The sequence below is a fragment of the Oncorhynchus tshawytscha genome, linkage group LG13, assembly GCF_018296145.1.
Source record: "Oncorhynchus tshawytscha isolate Ot180627B linkage group LG13, Otsh_v2.0, whole genome shotgun sequence".
Lineage (NCBI taxonomy): Eukaryota > Metazoa > Chordata > Actinopteri > Salmoniformes > Salmonidae > Oncorhynchus > Oncorhynchus tshawytscha.
Window position 1 is genome coordinate 92,780,466 of NC_056441.1, and position 22,291 is coordinate 92,802,756.

The window sequence follows — 22,291 nt, forward strand, 5'->3', positions numbered from 1 at the left end:
GGTTAGCTGTTTAGGAGCCTTATGGCTTGTGGTTAGCTGTTTAGAAGCCTTATGGCTTGTGGTTAGCTGTTTAGGAGCCTTATGGTTTGGGGTTATCTGTTTATGGAGCCTTATGGCTTGTGGTTAGCTGTTTAGGAGCCTTATGGCTTGTGGTTAGCTGTTTAGGAGCCTTATGGTTTTGGGGTTAGCTGTTTAGGAGCCTTATGGTTTGGCGTTAGCTGTTTAGGAGTTTTATTGTGTGGGGTTAGCTGTTTAGGAGCCTTATGGCTTGGGGTTAGCTGTTTAGGAGCCTTATGGCTTGGGGTTAGCTGTTTAGGAGACTTATGGCTTGGGGTTAGCTGTTTAGGAGACTTATGGCTTGGGGTTAGCTGTTTAGGAGCCTTATGGCTTGGGGTTAGCTGTTCAGCAGACTTATGGCTTGGGGTTAGCTGTTTAGGAGCCTTATGTCTTTGGGTTAGCTGTTCAAATCAAATCAAATCAAATTTTATTTGTCACATACACATGGTTAGCAGATGTTAATGCGAGTGTAGCGAAATGCTTGTGCTTCTAGTTCCGACAATGCAGTAATAACGAACAAGTAATCTAACTAACAATTCCAAAAAAACTACTGTCTTATACACAGTGTAAGGGGATAAAGAATATGTACATAAGGATATATGAATGAGTGATGGTACAGAGCAGCATAGGCAAGATACAGTAGATGATATCGAGTACAGTATATACATATGAGATAAGTATGTAAACCAAGTGGCATAGTTAAAGTGGCTAGTGATACATGTATTACATAAGGATGCAGTCGATGATATAGAGTACAGTATCAACGTATGCATATGAGATGAATAATGTAGGGTAAGTAACATTATATAAGGTAGCATTGTTTAAAGTGGCTAGTGATATATTTACATCATTTCCCATCAATTCCCATGATTAAAGTGGCTGGAGTAGAGTCAGTGTCATTGACAGTGTGTTGGCAGTAGCCACTCAATGTTAGTGGTGGCTGTTTAACAGTCTGATGGCCTTGAGATAGAAGCTGTTTTTCAGTCTCTCGGTCCCAGCTTTGATGCACCTGTACTGACCTCGCCTTCTGGATGACAGCGGGGTGAAAAGGCAGTGGCTCGGGTGGTTGATGTCCTTGATGATCTTTATGGCCTTCCTGTAGCATCGGGTGGTGTAGGTGTCCTGGAGGGCAGGTAGTTTGCCCCCGGTGATGCGTTGTGCAGACCTCACTACCCTCTGGAGAGCCTTACGGTTGAGGGCGGTGCAGTTGCCATACCAGGCGGTGATACAGCCCGCCAGGATGCTCTCGATTGTGCATCTGTAGAAGTTTGTGAGTGCTTTTGGTGACAAGCCGAATTTCTTCAGCCTCCTGAGGTTGAAGAGGCGCTGCTGCGCCTTCCTCACGATGCTGTCTGTGTGAGTGGACCAGTTCAGTTTGTCTGTGATGTGTATGCCGAGGAACTTAAAACTTGCTACCCTCTCCACTACTGTTCCATCGATGTGGATGGGGGTGTTCCCTCTGCTGTTTCCTGAAGTCCACAATCATCTCCTTAGTTTTGTTGACGTTGAGTGTGAGGTTATTTTCCTGACACCACACTCCGAGGGCCCTCACCTCCTCCCTGTAGGCCGTCTCGTCGTTGTTGGTAATCAAGCCTACCACTGTTGTGTCGTCCGCAAACTTGATGATTGAGTTGGAGGCGTGCATGGCCACGCAGTCGTGGGTGAACAGGGAGTACAGGAGAGGGCTCAGAACGCACCCTTGTGGGGCCCCAGTGTTGAGGATCAGCGGGGAGGAGATGTTGTTGCCTACCCTCACCACCTGGGGGCGGCCCGTCAGGAAGTCCAGTACCCAGTTGCACAGGGCGGGGTCGAGACCCAGGGTCTCGAGCTTGATGACGAGCTTGGAGGGTACTATGGTGTTGAATGCCGAGCTGTAGTCGATGAACAGCATTCTCACATAGGTATTCCTCTTGTCCAGATGGGTTAGGGCAGTGTGCAGTGTGGTTGAGATTGCATCGTCTGTGGACCTATTTGGGCGGTAAGCAAATTGGAGTGGGTCAAGGGTGTCAGGTAGGGTGGAGGTGATATGGTCCTTGACTAGTCTCTCAAAGCACTTCATGATGACGGATGTGAGTGCTACGGGCGGTAGTCGTTTAGCTCAGTTACCTTAGCTTTCTTGGGAACAGGAACAATGGTGGCCCTCTTGAAGCATGTGGGAACAGCAGACTGGTATAGGGATTGATTGAATATGTCCGTAAACACACCGGCCAGCTGGTCTGCGCATGCTCTGAGGGCGCGGCTGGGGATGCCGTCTGGGCCTGCAGCCTTGCGAGGGTTAACACGTTTAAATGTCTTACTCACTTCGGCTGCAGTGAAGGAGAGTCCGCATGTTTCCGTTGCAGGCCGTGTCAGTGGCACTGTATTGTCCTCAAAGCGGGCAAAAAAGTTATTTAGTCTGCCTGGGAGCAAGACATCCTGGTCCGTGACTGGGCTGGGTTTCTTCCTGTAGTCGGTGATTGACTGTAGACCCTGCCACATGCCTCTTGTGTCTGAGCCGTTGAATTGAGATTCTACTTTGTCTCTGTACTGGCGCTTAGCTTGTTTGATAGCCTTGCGGAGGGAATAGCTGCACTGTTTGTATTCAGTCATGTTACCAGACACCTTGCCCTGATTAAAAGCAGTGGTTCGTGCCTTCAGTTTCACACGAATGCTGCCATCAATCCACGGTTTCTGGTTAGGGAATGTTTTAATCGTTGCTATGGGAACGACATCTTCAACGCACGTTCTAATGAACTCGCACACCGAATCAGCGTATTCTTCAATGTTGTTGTCTGACGCAATACGAAACATCTCCCAGTCCACGTGATGGAAGCAGTCTTGGAGTGTGGAGTCAGCTTGGTCGGACCAGCGTTGGACAGACCTCAGCGTGGGAGCTTCTTGTTTTAGTTTCTGTCTGTAGGCAGGGATCAACAAAATGGAGTCGTGGTCAGCTTTTCCGAAAGGGGGGCGGGGCAAGGCCTTATATGCGTCGCGGAAGTTAGAGTAACAATGATCCAAGGTCTTTCCACCCCTGGTTGCGCAATCGATATGCTGATAAAATTTAGGGAGTCTTGTTTTCAGATTAGCCTTGTTAAAATCCCCAGCTACAATGAATGCAGCCTCCGGATAAATCGTTTCCAGTTTGCAGAGAGTTAAATAAAGTTCGTTCAGAGCCATCGATGTGTCTGCTTGGGGGGGATATATACGGCTGTGATTATAATCGAAGAGAATTCTCTTGGTAGATAATGCGGTCTACATTTGATTGTGAGGAATTCTAAATCAGGTGAACAGAAGGATTTGAGTTCCTGTATGTTTCTTTCATCACACCATGTCACGTTAGTCATAAGGCATACGCCCCCGCCCGTCTTCTTACCAGAAAGATGTTTGTTTCTGTCGGCGCGATGCGTGGAGAAACCCGCTGGCTGCACCGCTTCGGATTGCGTCTCTCCAGTTAGCCATGTTTCCGTGAAGCAGAGAACGTTGCAGTCTCTGATGTCCCTCTGGAATGCTACCCTTGCTCGGATTTCATCAACCTTGTTGTCAAGAGACTGGACATTGGCGAGAAGAATGCTAGGGAGAGGTGCACGATGTGCCCGTCTCCGGAGTCTGACCAGAAGACCGCTTCGTTTCCCTCTTTTTCTGAGTCGTTTTTTTTTTTGGTCGCTGCATGTGATCCACTCAGTTACACTAGTTGTGAGGCAGAACACAGGATCCGCATCGCGAAAAACATATTCTTGGTCGTACTGATGGTGAGTTGACGCTGATCTTATATTCAGTAGTTCTTCTCGGCTGTATGTAATGAAACCTAAGATGACCTGGGGTACTAGTGTAAGAAATAACACGTAAAAAAACAAAAAACTGCATAGTTTCCTAGGAACGCGAAGCGAGGCGGCCATCTCTGTCGGCGCCGGAGACTTATGCAGACTTCAGCAGACTTATGGCTTGGGGTTAGCTGTTTTTGAGCCATATGGCTTGGGGTTAGCTGTTTAGGAGCCTTATGGCTTGGGGTTATCTGTTTAGGAGCCTTATGGCTTGGGGTTAGCTGTTTAGGAATTTTATGGCTTGGGGTTAGCTGTTCAGCAGACTTATGGCTTGGGGTTAGCTGTTTAGGAGCCTTATGGCTGGGGGTTAGCTGTTTAGGAGCCTCATGGCTTGGGGTTAGCTGTTTAGGAGCCTAATGACTTGGGGTTAGCTGTTCAGCAGACTTATGGCTTGGGGTTAGCTGTTTAGGAGTTTTCTGGCTTGGGGTTAGCTGTTTAGGAGCCGTATGGCTTGGGGTTAGCTGTTTAGGAGCCTTATGGCTTGGGGTTAGCTGTTTAGGAGCCTTATGGCTTGGGGTTAGCTGTTTAGGAGCCTTATGGCTTGGGGTTAGCTGTTTAGGAGCCTTATGACTTGGGGTTAGCTGTTCAGCAGACTTATGGCTTGGGGTTAGCTGTTTAGGAGCCTTATGGATTGGGGTTAGCTGTTTAGGAGCCTCATGGCTTGGGGTTAGCTGTTTAGGAGCCTTATGGCTTGGGGTTAGCTGTTCAGCAGACTTATGGCTTGGGGTTAGCTGTTCAGCTGACTTATGGCTTGGGGTTAGCTGTTTAGTAGACTTATGGCTTGGGGTTAGCTGTTGGGGTTAGCTGTTTATGGCTTGGGGTTAGCAGACTTATGCTTTGGGGTTAGCTGTTTAGGAGCCTTATGGTTTGGGGTTAGCTGTTTAGGAGCCTTATGGCTTGGGGTTAGCTGTTTAGGCGCCTCATGGCTTGGGGTTAGCTGTTTAGGAGCCTTATGACTTGGGGTTAGCTGTTCAGCAGCCTTATGGCTTGGGGTTAGCTGTTTAGGAGCTTTATGGCTTGGGGTTAGCTGTTTAGCAGACTTATGGCTTGGGGTTAGCTGTTTAGGAGTTTTATGGCTTGAGGTTAGCTGTTTAGGAGCCTTATGGCTTGGGGTTAGCTGTTTAGGAGCCTTATGGCTTGGGGTTAGCTGTTTAGGAGCCTTATGGTTTGGGGTTAGCTGTTTAGGAGTTTTATGGCTTGGGGTTAGCTGTTCAGCAGACTTATGGCTTGGGGTTAGCTGTTTAGGAGCGTTATGGCTTGGGGTTAGCTGTTTAGGAGCCTTATGGCTTGGGGTTAGCTGTTCAGCAGACTTATGGCTTGGGGTTAGCTGTTTAGGAGTTTTATGGCTTGGGGTTAGCTGTTCAGCAGACTTATGGCTTGGGGTTAGCTGTTTAGGAGCCTTATGGCTTGGGGTTAGCTGTTTAGGAGCCTTATGGTTTGGGGTTAGCTGTTTAGGAATTTTATGGCTTGGGGTTAGCTGTTTAGCAGACTTATGGCTTGGGGTTAGCTGTTTAGGAGCCTTATGGCTTGGGGTTAGCTGTTTAGGAGCCTTATGGCTTGGGGTTAGCTGTTTAGGAGCCTTATGACTTGGGTTTAGCTGTTCAGCAAACTTATGGTTTGGGGTTAGCTGTTTAGGAGCCTTATGGCTTGGGGTTAGCTGTTTAGGCGCCTCATGGCTTGGGGTTAGCTGTTTAGGAGCCTTATGACTTGGGGTTAGCTGTTCAGCAGACTTATGGCTTGGGGTTAGCTGTTTAGGAGCCTTATGGCGTGGGGTTAGCTGTTTAGCAGACTTATGGCTTGGGGTTAGCTGTTTAGGAGTTTTATGGCTTGGGGTTAGCTGTTTAGGAGCCTTATGGCTTGGGGTTAGCTGTTTAGGAGCCTTATGGCTTGGGGTTAGCTGTTCAGCAGCCTTATGGCTTGGGGTTAGCTGTTTAGGAGCTTTATGGCTTGGGGTTAGCTGTTTAGGAGCCTTATGGTTTGGGGTTAGCTGTTCAGCAGACTTATGGCTTGGGGTTAGCTGTTCAGCTGACTTATGGCTTGGGGTTAGCTGTTTAGTAGACTTATGGCTTGGGGTTAGCTGTTTAGCAGACTTATGCTTTGGGTTAGCTGTTTAGGAGCCTTATGGTTTGGGGTTAGCTGTTTAGGAGCCTTATGGCTTGGGGTTAGCTGTTTAGGCGCCTCATGGCTTGGGGTTAGCTGTTTAGGAGCCTTATGACTTGGGGTTAGCTGTTCAGCAGCCTTATGGCTTGGGGTTAGCTGTTTAGGAGCTTTATGGCTTGGGGTTAGCTGTTTAGCAGACTTATGGCTTGGGGTTAGCTGTTTAGGAGTTTTATGGCTTGAGGTTAGCTGTTTAGGAGCCTTATGGCTTGGGGTTAGCTGTTTAGGAGCCTTATGGCTTGGGGTTAGCTGTTTAGGAGCCTTATGGTTTGGGGTTAGCTGTTTAGGAGTTTTATGGCTTGGGGTTAGCTGTTCAGCAGACTTATGGCTTGGGGTTAGCTGTTTAGGAGCGTTATGGCTTGGGGTTAGCTGTTTAGGAGCCTTATGGCTTTGGCTTGGGGTTAGCTGTTTAGAGACTTATGGCTTGGGGTTAGCTGTTTAGGAGTTTTATGGCTTGGGGTTAGCTGTTCAGCAGACTTATGGCTTGGGGTTAGCTGTTTAGGAGCCTTATGGCTTGGGGTTAGCTGTTTAGGAGCCTTATGGTTTGGGGTTAGCTGTTTAGGAATTTTATGGCTTGGGGTTAGCTGTTCAGCAGACTTATGGCTTGGGGTTAGCTGTTTAGGAGCCTTATGGCTTGGGGTTAGCTGTTTAGGAGCCTCATGGCTTGGGGTTAGCTGTTTAGGAGCCTTATGACTTGGGTTTAGCTGTTCAGCAAACTTATGGTTTGGGGTTAGCTGTTTAGGAGCCTTATGGCTTGGGGTTAGCTGTTTAGGCGCCTCATGGCTTGGGGTTAGCTGTTTAGGAGCCTTATGACTTGGGGTTAGCTGTTCAGCAGACTTATGGCTTGGGGTTAGCTGTTTAGGAGCCTTATGGCGTGGGGTTAGCTGTTTAGCAGACTTATGGCTTGGGGTTAGCTGTTTAGGAGCCTTATGGCTTGGGGTTAGCTGTTTAGGAGCCTTATGGCTTGGGGTTAGCTGTTTAGGAGCCTTATGGCTTGGGGTTAGCTGTTCAGCAGCCTTATGGCTTGGGGTTAGCTGTTTAGGAGCCTTATGGCTTGGGGTTAGCTGTTTAGGAGCCTTATGGTTTGGGGTTAGCTGTTTAGGAGTTTTATGGCTTGGGGTTAGCTGTTCAGCAGACTTATGGCTTGGGGTTAGCTGTTTAGGAGCCTTATGGCTTGGGGTTAGCTGTTTAGGAGCCTTATGGTTTGGGGTTAGCTGTTTAGGAATTTTATGGCTTGGGGTTAGCTGTTCAGCAGACTTATGGCTTGGGGTTAGCTGTTTAGGAGCCTTATGGCTTGGGGTTAGCTGTTTAGGAGCCTCATGGCTTGGGGTTAGCTGTTTAGGAGCCTTATGACTTGGGTTTAGCTGTTTAGGAGCCTTATGGCATGGGGTTAGCTGTTTAGGAGCCTTATGGCTTGGGGTTAGCTGTTTAGGAGCCGTATGGCTTAGGGTTAGCTGTTTAGGAGCCTTATGGCTTGGGGTTAGCTGTTTATGAGCCTTATGGCTTGGGGTTAGCTGTTTATGAGCCTTATGGCTTGGGGTTAGCTCTTTAGGAGCCTTATGGCTTGGGGTTAGTTGTTCAACAGACTTATGGCTTGGGGTTAGCTGTTTAGGAGCCTTATGGCTTGGGGTTAGCTGTTTAGGAGCCTCATGGCTTGGGGTTAGCTGTTTAGGAGCCTTATGGCTTGGGGTTAGCTGTTCAGCAGACTTATGGCTTTGGGTTAGCTGTTCAGCAGACTTATGGCTTTGGGTTAGCTGTTCAGCAGACTTATGGCTTGGGGTTAGCTGTTTAGTAGACTTATGGCTTGGGGTTAGCTGTTTAGCAGACTTATGCTTGGGGTTTGCTGTTTAGGAGCCTTATGGTTTGGGGTTAGCTGTTTAGGAGCCTTATGGCTTGGAGTTAGCTGTTTAGGAGCCTTATGGCGTGGAGTTAGCTGTTTAGCAGACTTATGGCTTGGGGTTAGCTGTTTAGGAACCGTGTGGCTTGGGATTAGCTGTTTAGGAGCCTTATGGCTTGGGGTTTGCTGTTTAGGAGCCTTATGGCTTGGGGTTAGCTGTTTAGGCGCCTCATGGCTTGGGGTTAGCTGTTTAGGAGCCTTATGGCTTGGGGTTAGCTGTTCAGCAGACTTATGGCTTGGGGTTAGCTGTTTAGGAGCCTTATGGCTTGGGGTTAGCTGTTTAGGAGCCTTATGGTTTGGGGTTAGCTGTTTAGGAATTTTATGGCTTGGGGTTAGCTGTTCAGCAGACTTATGGCTTGGGGTTAGCTGTTTAGGAGCCTTATGGCTTGGGGTTAGCTGTTTAGGAGCCTTATGGTTTGGGGTTAGCTGTTTAGGAGTTTTATGGCTTGGGGTTAGCTGTTCAGCAGACTTATGGCTTGGGTTTAGCTGTTTAGGAGTTTTATGGCTTGGGGTTAGCTGTTCAGCAGACTTATGGCTTGGGGTTAGCTGTTTAGGAATTTTATGGCTTGGGGTTAGCTGTTCAGCAGACTTATGGCTTGGGGTTAGCTGTTTAGGAGCCTTATGGCTTGGGGTTAGCTGTTTAGGAGCCTCATGGCTTGGGGTTAGCTGTTTAGGAGCCTTATGACTTGGGGTTAGCTGTTCAGCAAACTTATGGCTTGGGGTTAGCTGTTTAGGAGTTTTCTGGCTTGGGGTTAGCTGTTTAGGAGCCTTATGGCGTGGGGTTAGCTGTTTAGGAGCCTTATGGCTTGGGGTTAGCTGTTTAGGAGCCGTATGGCTTGGGGTTAGCTGTTTAGGAGCCTTATGGCTTGGGGTTAGCTGTTTAGGAGCCTTATGGCTTGGGGTTAGCTGTTTAGGAGCCTTATGGCTTGGGGTTAGCTGTTTAGGAGCCTTATGGCTTGGGGTTAGCTGTTTATAAGCCTTATGGCTTGGGGTTAGCTCTTTAGGAGCCTTATGGCTTGGGGTTAGCTGTTTAGGAGCCTTATGGCTTGGGGTTAGCTGTTTATGAGCCTTATGGCTTGGGGTTAGCTGTTTAGGAGCCTTATGGCTTGGGGTTAGCTCTTTAGGAGCCTTATGGCTTGGGGTTAGCTGTTCAGCAGACTTATGGCTTTGGGTTATCTGTCCTCTCATTGGCTAGAATGGTCCCACCTGATCTCGCCTCCTCCCGTTTGCCTTCCATCTTTGAGGACATGTATTTCCATTGTTAGAACAGTCCCTCAATTATCTTGTCAAAATAATTGAAAAAATAATACATATATATATATAGATAGAGGGAGATTTATTTTTTACTCAAACAGAGTCTCAATTTCCTGTTGAGAGTTAGAATATTAGAATACACAAGGTGCAATTGCGAAACTTGGTTGAGTTTCAGAAGTTTTGTTGTTGTTATGTCAGTCACTGACAGTCACTAATATAGTCCGTGTCAACAAACATTGTTTTTTTTGTAAGTTAGTGTAGCCGGCCAGCTATCTAAGCTTGTAGTAATCATTGTCGAAGTACTGCCCAGGGGGCCCATAATGATTTTGTTAGTCCCTCTCACTCAGATATCATATTAAAAACTGAAAACATTTCCTCTCCGCCCCATGGCAATATTGGAAGATTTGTTTTTCTCCGCTGTCAAGGCAGATTCTGCTGAAATGTTTTGGCTCTAGAGGTGGGTGTAGCTGAGGGCCGCCAAAAGGCTAGGGCCAGCTCTGACTGCTTAGGGCCTTCAAAAGGCTAGGGACAGCTCTGACTGCTTAGGGCCTTCAAAAGGCTAGGGACAGCTCTGACTGCTTAGGGCCTTCAAAAGGCTAGGGCCTTCAAATGGCTAGGGCCAGCTCTGACTGCTTAGGGCCTTCAAAAGGCTAGGGACAGCTCTGACTGCTTAGGGCCTTCAAAAGGCTAGGGCCTTCAAAAGGCTAGGGCCAGCTCTGACTGCTTAGGGCCTTCAAAAGGCTAGTGCCAGCTCTAACTGCTTAGGGCCTTCAAAGGCTAGGGCCAGCTCTGACTGCTTAGGGCCTTCAAAAGGCTAGGGCCAGCTCTGACTGCTTAGGTCCTTCAAAGGCTAGGGCCAGCTCTGACTGCTTATGGCCTTCAAAAGGCTAGGGCCAGCTCTGACTGCTTAGGGCCTTCAAAGGCTAGGGCCAGCTCTGACTGCTCAGGGCCTTCAAAGGCTAGGGCCAGCTCTGACTGCTCAGGGCCTTCAAAAGGCTAGGGCCAGCTCTGACTGCTTAGGGCCATCAAAAGGCTAGGGCCAGCTCTGACTGTATAGGACCATCAAAAGGCTAGGGCCAGCTCTGACTGTATAGGGCCAGCTCTGACTGTATAGGGCCATCAAAAGGCTAGTGCCAGCTCTGACTGTATAGGGCCAGCTCTGACTGTATAGGGCCAGCTCTGACTGTACAGGGCCATCAAAAGGCTAGGGCCAGCTCTGACTGTATAGGGCCAGCTCTCTGACTGTATAGGGCCATCAAAAGCTAGGGCCAGCTCTGACTGCTTAGGGCCATCAAAAGGCTAGGGCCAGCTCTGACTGCTTAGGGCCATCAAAGGCTAGGGCCAGCTCTGACTGTATAGGGCCAGCTCTGACTGTATAGGGTCATCAAAAGGCTAGGGCCAGCTCTGACTGCTTAGGGCCATCAAAAGGCTAGGGCCAGCTCTGACTGTATAGGGCCATCAAAAGGCTAGGGCCAGCTCTGACTGCTTTGGGCCATCGAAAGGCTAGGGTCAGCTCTGACTGCTTAGGGCCATCAAAAGGCTAGGGCCAGCTCTGACTGCTTAGGGCCTTCAAAAGGCTAGGGCCAGCTCTGACTGCTTAGGGCCTTCAAAAGGCTAGGGCCAGCTCTGACTGCTTAGGGCCTTCAAAAGGCTAGGGCCTGCTCTGACTGCTTAGGGCCTTCAAAAGGCTAGGGCCAGCTCTGACTGCTTAGGGCCTTCAAAAGGCTAGGGCCAGCTCTGACTGCTTAGGGCCTTCAAAAGGCTAGGGCCAGCTCTGACTGCTTAGGGCCAGCTCTGACTGCTCAGGGCCTTCAAAGGCTAGGGCCAGCTCTGACTGCTTAGGGCCATGAAAAGGCTAGGGCCAGCTCTGACTGCTTAGGGCCATCAAAAGGCTAGGGCCAGCTCTTACTGCTCAGGGCCTTCAAAAGGCTAGGGCCAGCTCTGACTGCTTAGGGCCATCAAAAGTCTAGGGCCAGCTCTGACTGTATAGGACCATCAAAAGGCTAGGGCCAGCTCTGGGCCACTGTATAGGGCCAGCTCTGACTGTATAGGGCCCATCAGTCTCTCGGTCCCAAAATGCTAGTGCCAGCTCTGACTGCTTAGGGCCATCAAAAGGCTAGGGCCAGCTCTGACTGTATAGGGCCAGCTCTGACTGTATAGGGCCATCAAAAGGCTAGGGCCAGCTCTGACTGTAGAGGGCCAGCTCTCTGACTGTATAGGGCCATCAAAAGGCTAGGGCCAGCTCTGACTGCTTAGGGCCATCAAAAGGCTAGGGCCAGCTCTGACTGCTTAGGGCCATCAAAAGGCTAGGGCCAGCTCTGACTGTATAGGGCCAGCTCTGACTGTATAGGGCCATCAAAAGGCTAGGGCCAGCTCTGACTGCTTAGGGCCTTCAAAAGGCTAGGGCCAGCTCTGACTGCTTAGGGCCTTCAAAAGGCTAGGGCCAGCTCTGACTGCTTAGGGCCTTCAAAAGGCTAGGGCCTGCTCTGACTGCTTAGGGCCTTCAAAAGGCTAGGGCCAGCTCTGCTTAGGGCCTTCAAAAGGCTAGGGCCAGCTCTGACTGCTTAGGGCCTTCAAAAGGCGGGGCCAGCTCTGACTGCTTAGGGCCAGCTCTGACTGCTCAGGGCCTTCAAAAGGCTAGGGCCAGCTCTGACTGCTTAGGGCCATCAAAAGGCTAGGGCCAGCTCTGACTGCTTAGGGCCATCAAAAGGCTAGGGCCAGCTCTTACTGCTCAGGGCCTTCAAAAGGCTAGGGCCAGCTCTGACTGCTTAGGGCCATCAAAAGTCTAGGGCCAGCTCTGACTGTATAGGACCATCAAAGGCTAGGGCCAGCTCTGACTGTATAGGGCCAGCTCTGACTGTATAGGGCCATCAAAATGCTAGTGCCAGCTCTGACTGCTTAGGGCCATCAAAAGGCTAGGGCCAGCTCTGACTGTATAGGGCCAGCTCTGACTGTATAGGGCCATCAAAAGGCTAGGGCCAGCTCTGACTGTAGAGGGCCAGCTCTCTGACTGTATAGGGCCATCAAAAGGCTAGGGCCAGCTCTGACTGCTTAGGGCCATCAAAAGGCTAGGGCCAGCTCTGACTGCTTAGGGCCATCAAAAGGCTAGGGCCAGCTCTGACTGTATAGGGCCAGCTCTGACTGTATAGGGCCATCAAAAGGCTAGGGCCAGCTCTGACTGCTTAGGGCCATCAAAAGGCTAGGGCCAGCTCTGACTGTATAGGGCCATCAAAAGGCTAGGGCCAGCTCTGACTGCTTTGGGCCATCAAAAGGCTAGGGCCAGCTCTGACTGCTTAGGGCCATCAAAAGGCTAGGGCCAGCTCTGACTGCTTAGGGCCATCAAAAGGCTAGGGCCAGCTCTGACTGCTCAGGGCCTTCAAAAGGCTAGGGCCAGCTCTGACTGCTTAGGGCCATCAAAAGGCTAGGGCCAGCTCTGACTGTATAGGACCATCAAAAGGCTAGGGCCAGCTCTGACTGTATAGGGCCAGCTCTGACTGTATAGGGCCATCAAAAGGCTAGTGCCAGCTCTGACTGCTTAGGGCCATCAAAAGGCTAGGGCCAGCTCTGACTGTATAGGGCCATCAAAAGGCTAGGGCCAGCTCTGACTGTATAGGGCCAGCTCTCTGACTGTATAGGGCCATCAAAAGGCTAGGGCCAGCTCTGACTGCTTAGGGCCATCAAAAGGCTAGGGCCAGCTCTGACTGCTCAGGGCCTTCAAAAGGCTTGGGCCAGCTCTGACTGTATAGGACCATCAAAAGGCTAGGGCCAGCTCTGACTGTATAGGGCCAGCTCTGACTGTATAGGGCCATCAAAAGGCTAGGGCCAGCTCTGACTGTATAGGGCCAGCTCTGACTGTATAGGGCCATCTTAAAAGGCTAGGGCCAGCTCTGACTGTATAGGGCCAGCTCTCTGACTGTATAGGGCCATCAAAAAGGCTAGGGCCAGCTCTGACTGCTTAGGGCCATCAAAAGGCTAGGGCCAGCTCTGACTGCTTTTGGCCATCAAAAGGCTAGGGCCAGCTCTGACTGCTTAGGGCCATCAAAAGGCTAGGGCCAGCTCTGACTGCTTAGGGCCATCAAAAGGCTAGGGCCAGCTCTGACTGCTTAGGGCCATCAAAAGGCTAGGGCCAGCTCTGACTGCATGTGTGTGGTATGGATGTGGGTAGCAGACCCGCGAGCCACTGTGTGCCCCACATGATAAGTACAGATTTCTTCGTAAAGTTGCCCATTCCTGGGCTAGAGGGAGTTTACACCATATGTATTATACCAGTCATTTCCTTTCAAATCAGCGAATGGAAGTAAACAAGGACGAACTTGGAGAAGGAGGACAGATAATTGGGACATAGCTCCAGTAATGTTTGTCAAGAGACTGTTATATCACGTTGAACCGTGTGTTGAGGAGGTTCTACCATGTGTTGAGGAGTTGCTACCATGTGTTGAGGAGTTGCTACCATGTGTTGAGGAGTTGCTACCATGTGTTGAGGAGTTGCTACCATGTGTTGAGGAGTTGCTACCATGTGTTGAGGAGTTGCTGCCATGTGTTGAGGAGTTGCTACCATGTGTTGAGGAGTTGCTACCATGTGTTGAGGAGTTGCTACCATGTGTTGAGGAGTTGCTACCATGTGTTGATCTGTTGTCTTTCTCAGGAAGGGAAGAAGAAGTTTGACAAGGAGACAGAGAAATACTACACCGTTCTAGAGAAGCATCTGGCCTTGTCCTCCAGGAAGAAAGAGCCGTTCTTACAAGAGGTATGTCCCAGTTACGAGACAAAACAAGAGGTATGTCCCAGTTACGAGACAAAACAAGAGGTATGTCCCAGTTACGAGACAAAACAAGAGGTATGTCCCAGTTACGAGACAAAACAAGAGGTATGTCCCAGTTACGAGACAAAACAAGAGGTATGTCCCAGTTACGAGACAAAACAAGAGGTATGTCCCAGTTACGAGACAAAACAAGAGGTATGTCCCAGTTACGAGACAAAACAAGAGGTATGTCCCAGTTACGAGACAAAACAAGAGGTATGTCCCAGTTACGAGACAAAACAAGAGGTATGTCCCAGTTACGAGACAAAACAAGAGGTATGTCCCAGTTACGAGACAAAACAAGAGGTATGTCCCAGTTACGAGACAAAACAAGAGGTATGTCCCAGTTACGAGACAAAACAAGAGGTATGTCCCAGTTACGAGACAAAACAAGAGGTATGTCCCAGTTACGAGACAAAACAAGAGGTATGTCCCAGTTACGAGACAAAACAAGAGGTATGTCCCAGTTACGAGACAAAACAAGAGGTATGTCCCAGTTACGAGACAAAACAAGAGGTATGTCCCAGTTACGAGACAAAACAAGAGGTATGTCCCAGTTACGAGACAAAACAAGAGGTATGTCCCAGTTACGAGACAAAACAAGAGGTATGTCCCAGTTACGAGACAAAACAAGAGGTATGTCCCAGTTACGAGACAAAACAAGAGGTATGTCCCAGTTACGAGACAAAACAAGAGGTATGTCCCAGTTACGAGACAAAACAAGAGGTATGTCCCAGTTACGAGGCAAAACAAGAGGTATGTCCCAGTTACGAGACAAAACAAGAGGTATGTCCCAGTTACGAGACAAAACAAGAGGTATGTCCCAGTTACGAGACAAAACAAGAGGTATGTCCCAGTTACGAGACAAAACAAGAGGTATGTCCCAGTTACGAGACAAAACAAGAGGTATGTCCTTGTTACTAGACATCACGTTGCTAACTATGAGCACATGTTATATCTGCTTCAAGCACCTGGACAGGCCTTTGTGATGAATGGATGCCCGTGTCCTAAACGCCCCTAGTTAAATGTAGTGCACTATATAGGAAACGCAGCTTTTCTAAGGTCAACTGCACAATGTCAATGACAACACTGTTTATCCTGCTGGTTACCCAGTACCTTCACAGACAAACACACGGATGAGTACTCTCTAAACCCGGATGGTGTAACCATTAACCCTTTCTCAAATAGTCTCCACAGTACACAGACGCAACACAGACATGCATTCACACACACACAGACATGTACGTGCCCATGCACACACACACACACGCGCACACACACAGTTATACACACACACAATTACACGCACACACACACACACACACAACCTTTCCCTTTGTCCTAACGTTAACCCGTTGTTTATTAACCTGCAGGCAGACCCCCCCACACACACACTCCCTTTCCCTTTGTCCTAACGTTAACCTGTTGTTTATTAACCTGCAGGCAGACACACACTGCCCTTCCCCCCACACTGCCTTTCCCTTTGTCCTAACGTTAACCTGTTGTTTATTAACCTGCAGGCTGCCCCCCCCCCACACACTGCCTTTCCCTTTGTCCTAACGTTAACCTGTTGTTTATTAACCTGCAGGCTGACCCCCCCCCCACACACACACTGCCCTTCCCTTTGTCCTAATGTTAACCTGTTGTTTATTAACCTGCAGGCAGACCCCCCACACACACACACTGCCTTTCCCTTTGTCCTAACGTTAACCTGTTGTTTATTAACCTGCAGGCAGACCCCCCCCCACACACTGCCCTTCCCTTTGTCCTAACGTTAACCTGTTGTTTATTAACCTGCAGGCTCACCCCCCCCCCCACACACACACTGCCTTTCCCTTTGTCCTAACGTTAACCTGTTGTTTATTAACCTGCAGGCAGCCCTTCCCCCACCTGTTGTTTATTAACACACACACACACACACACTGCCCTTCCCTTTGTCCTAACGTTAACCTGTTGTTTATTAACCTGCAGGCAGACCCCCCACACACTGCCTTTCCCTTTGTCCTAACGTTAACCTGTTGTTTATTAACCTGCAGGCAGACCCCCCCCACACACACTGCCCTTCCCTTTGTCCTAACGTTAACCTGTTGTTTATTAACCTGCAGGCTGACCCCCCACACACTGCCCTTCCCTTTGTCCTAACGTTAACCTGTTGTTTATTAACCTGCAGGCAGACCCCCCCCCCCACACACACTGCCCTTCCCTTTGTCCTAACGTTAACCTGTTGTTTATTAACCTGCAGGCAGACCCCCCACACACTGCCTTTCCCTTTGTCCTAACGTTAACCTGTTGTTTATTAACCTGCAGGCAGACCCCCCCACACACTGCCTTTCCCTTTGTCCTAACGTTAACCTGTTGTTTATTAACCTGCAGGCAGAGGCCCCCCCCCACACACACTGCCCTTCCCTTTGTCCTAACGTTAACCTGTTGTTTATTAACCTGCAGGCTGACCTGTTGTTTATTAACCCCCCCCCCACACACTGCCTTTCCCTTTGTCCTAACGTTAACCTGTTGTTTATTAACCTGCAGGCAGACCCCCCCCACACACTGCCTTTCCCTTTGTCCTAACGTTAACCTGTTGTTTATTAACCTGCAGGCAGACCCCCCCCCCCCCCACACACACTGCCTTTCCCTTTGTCCTAACGTTAACCTGTTGTTTATTAACCTGCAGGCAGACCCCCCCCCCCCCCCCACACACACTGCCCTTCCCTTTGTCCTAACGTTAACCTGTTGTTTATTAACCTGCAGGCAGACCCCCCCCACACACTGCCCTTCCCTTTGTCCTAAAGTTAACCTGTTGTTTATTAACCTGCAGGCAGACCCCCCCCCACACACACACTGCCTTTCCCTTTGTCCTAACGTTAACCTGTTGTTTATTAACCTGCAGGCAGACCCCCCACACACACGCTGCCTTTCCCTTTGTCCTAACGTTAACCTGTTGTTTATTAACCTGCAGGCAGACCCCCCCCACACACACACACACACTGCCCTTCCCTTTGTCCTAACGTTAACCTGTTGTTTATTAACCTGCAGGCAGACCCCCCACACACACACACACACACACACACTGCCCTTCCCTTTGTCCTAACGTTAACCTGTTGTTTATTAACCTGCAGGCAGACCCCCCCCCCCCACACACACACTGCCCTTCCCTTTGTCCTAACGTTAACCTGTTGTTTATTAACCTGCAGGCAGACCCCCCCCACACACACTGCCCTTCCCTTTGTCCTAAAGTTAACCTGTTGTTTATTAACCTGCAGGCAGACCCCCCCCCCCACACACTGCCCTTCCCTTTGTCCTAACGTTAACCTGTTGTTTATTAACCTGCAGGCAGACCCCCCCCACACACACACTGCCTTTCCCTTTGTCCTAACGTTAACCTGTTGTTTATTAACCTGCAGGCTGACACACAGATTGACAAGGAGAGACAGGTGTTCTATGATGCTTCCCTGGAGTATGTCTTCAAGATTCAGGAGGTCCAAGAGAAGAAGAAGTTTGAGTTTGTGGAACCGGTAAAGTAAAGGTTTTAGTATCCAGCTCGTAGTAGTAGTAGTAGTAGGTAGTAGTAGTAGTGGTGGTGGTAGTAGTAGTAGTAGTAGTAGTAGTAGTGGTGGTAGTAGTAGTACTAGTAGTGGTGGGTAGTAGTAGTGGTAGTAACAGTAGTAGTAGTAGTAGTAGTAGTAGTAGGTAGTAGTAGTAGTAGTAGTAGTGTAGTAGTAGTAGTAGTGGTGGTAGTGGTGGTAGTAGTAGTAGTAGTAGTAGTGGTAGTAGTAGTACTAGTAGTGGTGGTGGTAGTAGTAGTAACAGTAGTAGTAGTAGTAGTAGTAGTAGTAGTAGTAGTAGTAGTAGTAGTAGTAGTAGTAGTAGTAGTAGTAGTAGCAGTAGCAGTAGTAGTAGTAGTAGTAGTAGTAGCAGCAGCAGTAGTAGTAGTAGTGGTAGTAGTAGCAGTAATAGTAGTAGTAGTAGTAACAGTAGTAGTAGTAGTAGTAGTAACAGTAGTAGTAGCAGTAGCAGTAGTAGTAGCAGTAGTAGTAGTAGTAGTAGTATCAGCTCGGAGTGAAGTACTCCGTTTGTTGTAGTAGTAACCGCTAAATGTTAAAGTTTATACTGCCGTACATTAGTTAGGATTTCATGTTCTTGTCTCTCCCTCTCAGCTGCTGGCCTTCCTGCAGGGTCTGTTCACGTTCTACCACGAAGGATATGAGCTCGCTCACGAGTTTGAGCCTTACAAACAACAGCTCCAGTTCAACCTGCAGAACGTAAGTAGCCCTCGTCCCAGATCAGACCTGTAGTCTTTACTAAGTAGCCCTGGTCCCAGATCAGACCTGTAGTCTTCACTAAGATGTAAAAAAGAAAAATGAAAAAGTAACAAAATAAAATAACAATACCGAGGCTACGTATATACAGGGTGTTACGGTACAGAGTCAATGTGGAGGCTATATACAGGGTGTTACGGTACAGAGTCAATGTGGAGGCTATATACAGGGTGTTACGGTACAGACAGAGTCAATGTGGAGATTATATACAGGGTGTTACGGTACAGAGTGAATGTGGAGGCTATATACAGGGGTACCGGTACAGAGTCAATGTGGAGGCTATATACAGGGGGGTACCAGTACAGAGTCAATGTGGAGACTATATACAGGGGGTGCCGGTACAGAGTCAATGTGGAGATTATATACAGGGGGTACCGGTACAGAGTGAATGTGGAGGCTATATACAGGGTGTTACGGTACAGGGTCAATGTGGAGGCTATATACAGGGTGTTACGGTACAGAGTCAATGTGGAGACTATATACAGGGGGTACCGGTACAGAGTGAATGTGGAGGCTTTATACAGGGGTACCGGTACAGAATCAATGTGGAGGCTATATACAGGGGGTACCAGTACAGAGTCAATGTGGAGGCTAATACAGGGGTGTACAGAGTCAAGGCTATATACAGGGGGTACCAGTACAGAGTCAATGTGGAGGCTATATACAGGGGGTACCGGTACAGAGTCAATGTGAAGGCTATATATAGGGTGTACTGGTACGGAGTCAATGTGGAGGCTATATACATGGGGTGCAAGAACAGAGACAATGTGGAGTACAGGAGGGGACTGAGCACGCACCCCTGAGAAGCCCCTGTGTTGAGGATCAGCGTGGCAGATGTGTTGTTACCTACCCTTACCATCTGGGGGCGGCCCATCAGGAAGTCCAGGATCCAGTTGCAGAGGGAGGTGTTTAGTCCCATAGTCCTTAGCTTAGTGATGAACTTCGTGGGCACTATGGTGTCAAACACTGAGCTGTAGTTTTTGTATGGCAACGATAGTTAAATTAGTTGTCTAAAGTATGAGCCCAAAGCAGTACTGTAGCTCCAGCTTCAATCTACAGTATTCATATCATACTTTGTAACTCTTAACACCCTGAGGGTAGCCCTCTCAGGCCCACTAAAGCACAAGATCCCACAGCAAAATGAAAATGTACTTAGAATGAACGGAGAAACAGTGATGTGTCTCTTTGGGTGCTGAAGGCCAGGCGTTTCAGGAGCTAAGATGTGGAGAAGTCTGTGATGCTCTGCCTTCTTAACAACACTACCAACAAGGCATGTCCTACAGGCCCTAGTTTCTACCTTCTTAACAGCACTATCAACAAGGCAGGTCCTACAGGCTCTAGTTTCTACCTTCTTAACAACACTATCAACAAGGCAGGTCCTACAGGCCCTAGTTTCTACCTTCTTAACAACACTATCAACAAGGCAGGTCCTACAGGCCCTAGTTTCTACCTTCTTAACAACACTATCAACAAGGCAGGTCCTACCAGTCCTAGTTTCTACCTTCTTAACAACACTATCAACAAGGCAGGTCCTACAGGCCCTAGTTTCTACCTTCTTAACAACACTATCAACAAGGCAGGTCCTACAGGCCCTAGTTTCTACCTTCTTATCAACACTATTAACAAGGCAGGTCCTACAGGCCCTAGTTTCTACCTTCTTAACAGCACTATCAACAAGGCAGGTCCTACAGGCCCTAGTTTCTACCATCTTAACAGCACTATCAACAAGGCAGGTCCTACAGGCCCTAGTTTCTACCTTCTTAACAGCACTATCAACAAGGCAGGTCCTACAGGCCCTAGTTTCTACCATCTTAACAACACTATCAACAAGGCAGGTCCTATAGGCACTAGTTTCTACCTTCTTAACAGCACTATCAACAAGGCAGGTCCTACAGGCCCTAGTTTCTAAGAGTAGCTGCTGCCTTGGCAGGAACTAATGGGGATCGATAATAAACCCCAGGAAGAGTAGCTGATGCCTTGGCAGGAACTAATGGGGATCCATAATAAACCCCAGGAAGAGTAGCTGCTGCCTTGGCAGGAACTAATGGGGATCCACAATAAACCCCAGGAAGAGTAGCTGCTGCCTTGGCAGGAACTAATGGGGATCCACAATAAACCCCAGGAAGAGTAGCTGCTGCCTTGGAAGGAACTAATGGGGATCCATAATAAACCCCAGGAAGAGTAGCTGCTGCCTTGATAGGAACTAATGGGGATCCATAATAAACCCCAGGAAGAGTAGCTGCTGCAGGAACTAATGGGGATCAATAATAAACCCCAGGAAGAGTAGCTGCAGCCTTGGCAGGAACTAATGGGGATCCATAATAAACCCCAGGAAGAGTAGCTGCTGCCTTGGCAGGAACTAATGGGGATCCATAATAAACCCCAGGAAGAGTAGCTGCTGCCTTGATAGGAACTAATAGGGCAACATACAAATACATCAGACTGGTTGTTGTTCAGGTTGAACCCACAGCAGACTGGTTGTTGTTCTGGTTGAACCCACAGCAGACTGGATCTTGTTCAGGTTGAACCCACAGCAGACTGGATCTTGTTCAGGTTGAACCCACATCAGACTGGTTGTTGTTCAGGTTGAACCCACATCAGACTGGTTGTTGTTCAGGTTGAACCCACAGCAGACTGGATGTTGTTCAGGTTGAACCCACATCAGACTGGTTGTTGTTCAGGTTGAACCCACATCAGACTGGTTGTTGTTCAAGTTGAACCCACAGCAGACTGGATCTTGTTCAGGTTGAACCCACAGCAGACTGGTTTTGTTCAGGTTGAACCCACAGCAGACTGGATCTTGTTCAGGTTGAACCCACAGCAGACTGGATCTTGTTCAGGTTGAACCCACATCAGACTGGTTGTTGTTCAGGTTGAATTCACAGCAGACTGGATCTTGTTCAGGTTGAACCCACATCAGACTGGTTGTTGTTCAGTTTGAACCCACAGCAGACTGGATCTTGTTCAGGTTGAACCCACATCAGACTGGATCTTGTTCTCTCGTGAGACTGAGGCTTTGAGAAAATGTGAAAAGGCACCCTATTCCACATATAGTGCGCTACTTTTGGACAGAGACCAATGCGGCTTTATAGGAAATAGGGTCCCATTTTGGAAGCACACAACAGTGTGTCATGTTGACTTGCTCAGTGAAATATATCTTCAACTGTTGTTTTTTTCATCTGCCTCCATGGAGTATCGTTTAATGTCTATCAACATCTTTTGATATCTTTTAATAATGTATATTTTTCCTCAGTATGTCCCAGTGGGTCACCAGAAAAAGGCTTTTATAGTGTATGGTGTATTGGTGTTGGTGTTATTGTGGCTAATAACTACACAACAGTATCTGCATCTGTTGCCTGTTGTGATGGATGCTCTCTCTTGTTGATACATGGAAGCTGGTTTTGCGCCAAACTCTATCTTTTGATCTGTGTATGTGTGTGTGTGTGTGTGCGTGTGCGTGTGCGTGTGTGTGTGTGTGTGTGTGTGTGTGTGTGTGTGTGTGTGTGTGTGTGTGTGCGTGCATACAGACGAGGAACAACTTTGTGAGTACGAAGCAGGAGGTAGAGAAACTGATGAAGAGAATCAGATCAGCTGATCAGGACTACAAACCTCCAGGGCAGTGGACCATGGAAGGGTTCCTCTACGTCCAGGAGAAACGTGAGTCTAACCTCTAACTCTTAATCCCAGACCCCTAAACCTCTCTCCTAATCCCAGACCCCTAAACCTCTCTCCTAATCCCAGACCCCTAAACTTCTCTCCTAATCCCAGACCCCTAAACTTCTCTCCTAATCCCAGACCCCTAAACTTCTCTCCTAATCCCAGACCCCTAAATTTCTCTCCTGTTCCCAGACCCCTAAACTTCTCTCCTAATCCCAGACCCCTAAACTTCTCTCCTAATCCCAGACCCCTAAACTTCTCTCCTAATCCCAGACCCCTAAACTTCTCTCCTAATCCCAGACCCCTAAATTTCTCTCCTAATCCCAGACCCCTAAACTTCTCTCCTAATCCC

At 48.6% G+C, this 22,291-nt stretch overlaps 1 protein-coding gene across 4 annotated transcripts in view; it reads left to right on the plus strand.

Moving 5' to 3' along the window:
* LOC112236611 (rho GTPase-activating protein 42-like) overlaps positions 1–22,291 on the plus strand; it is a 202,715-nt gene that overhangs the window by 122,428 nt on the left and 57,996 nt on the right. For all 4 annotated transcript variants that reach the window (XM_042296537.1, XM_042296538.1, XM_042296539.1 and 1 more), the window contains exons 5-8: positions 13,811–13,912; positions 17,368–17,478; positions 18,121–18,225; positions 21,810–21,939. In XM_042296537.1, the coding sequence (XP_042152471.1) occupies positions 13,811–13,912; positions 17,368–17,478; positions 18,121–18,225; positions 21,810–21,939 (448 nt within the window). The remainder of the gene's footprint in view (positions 1–13,810; positions 13,913–17,367; positions 17,479–18,120; positions 18,226–21,809; positions 21,940–22,291) is intronic.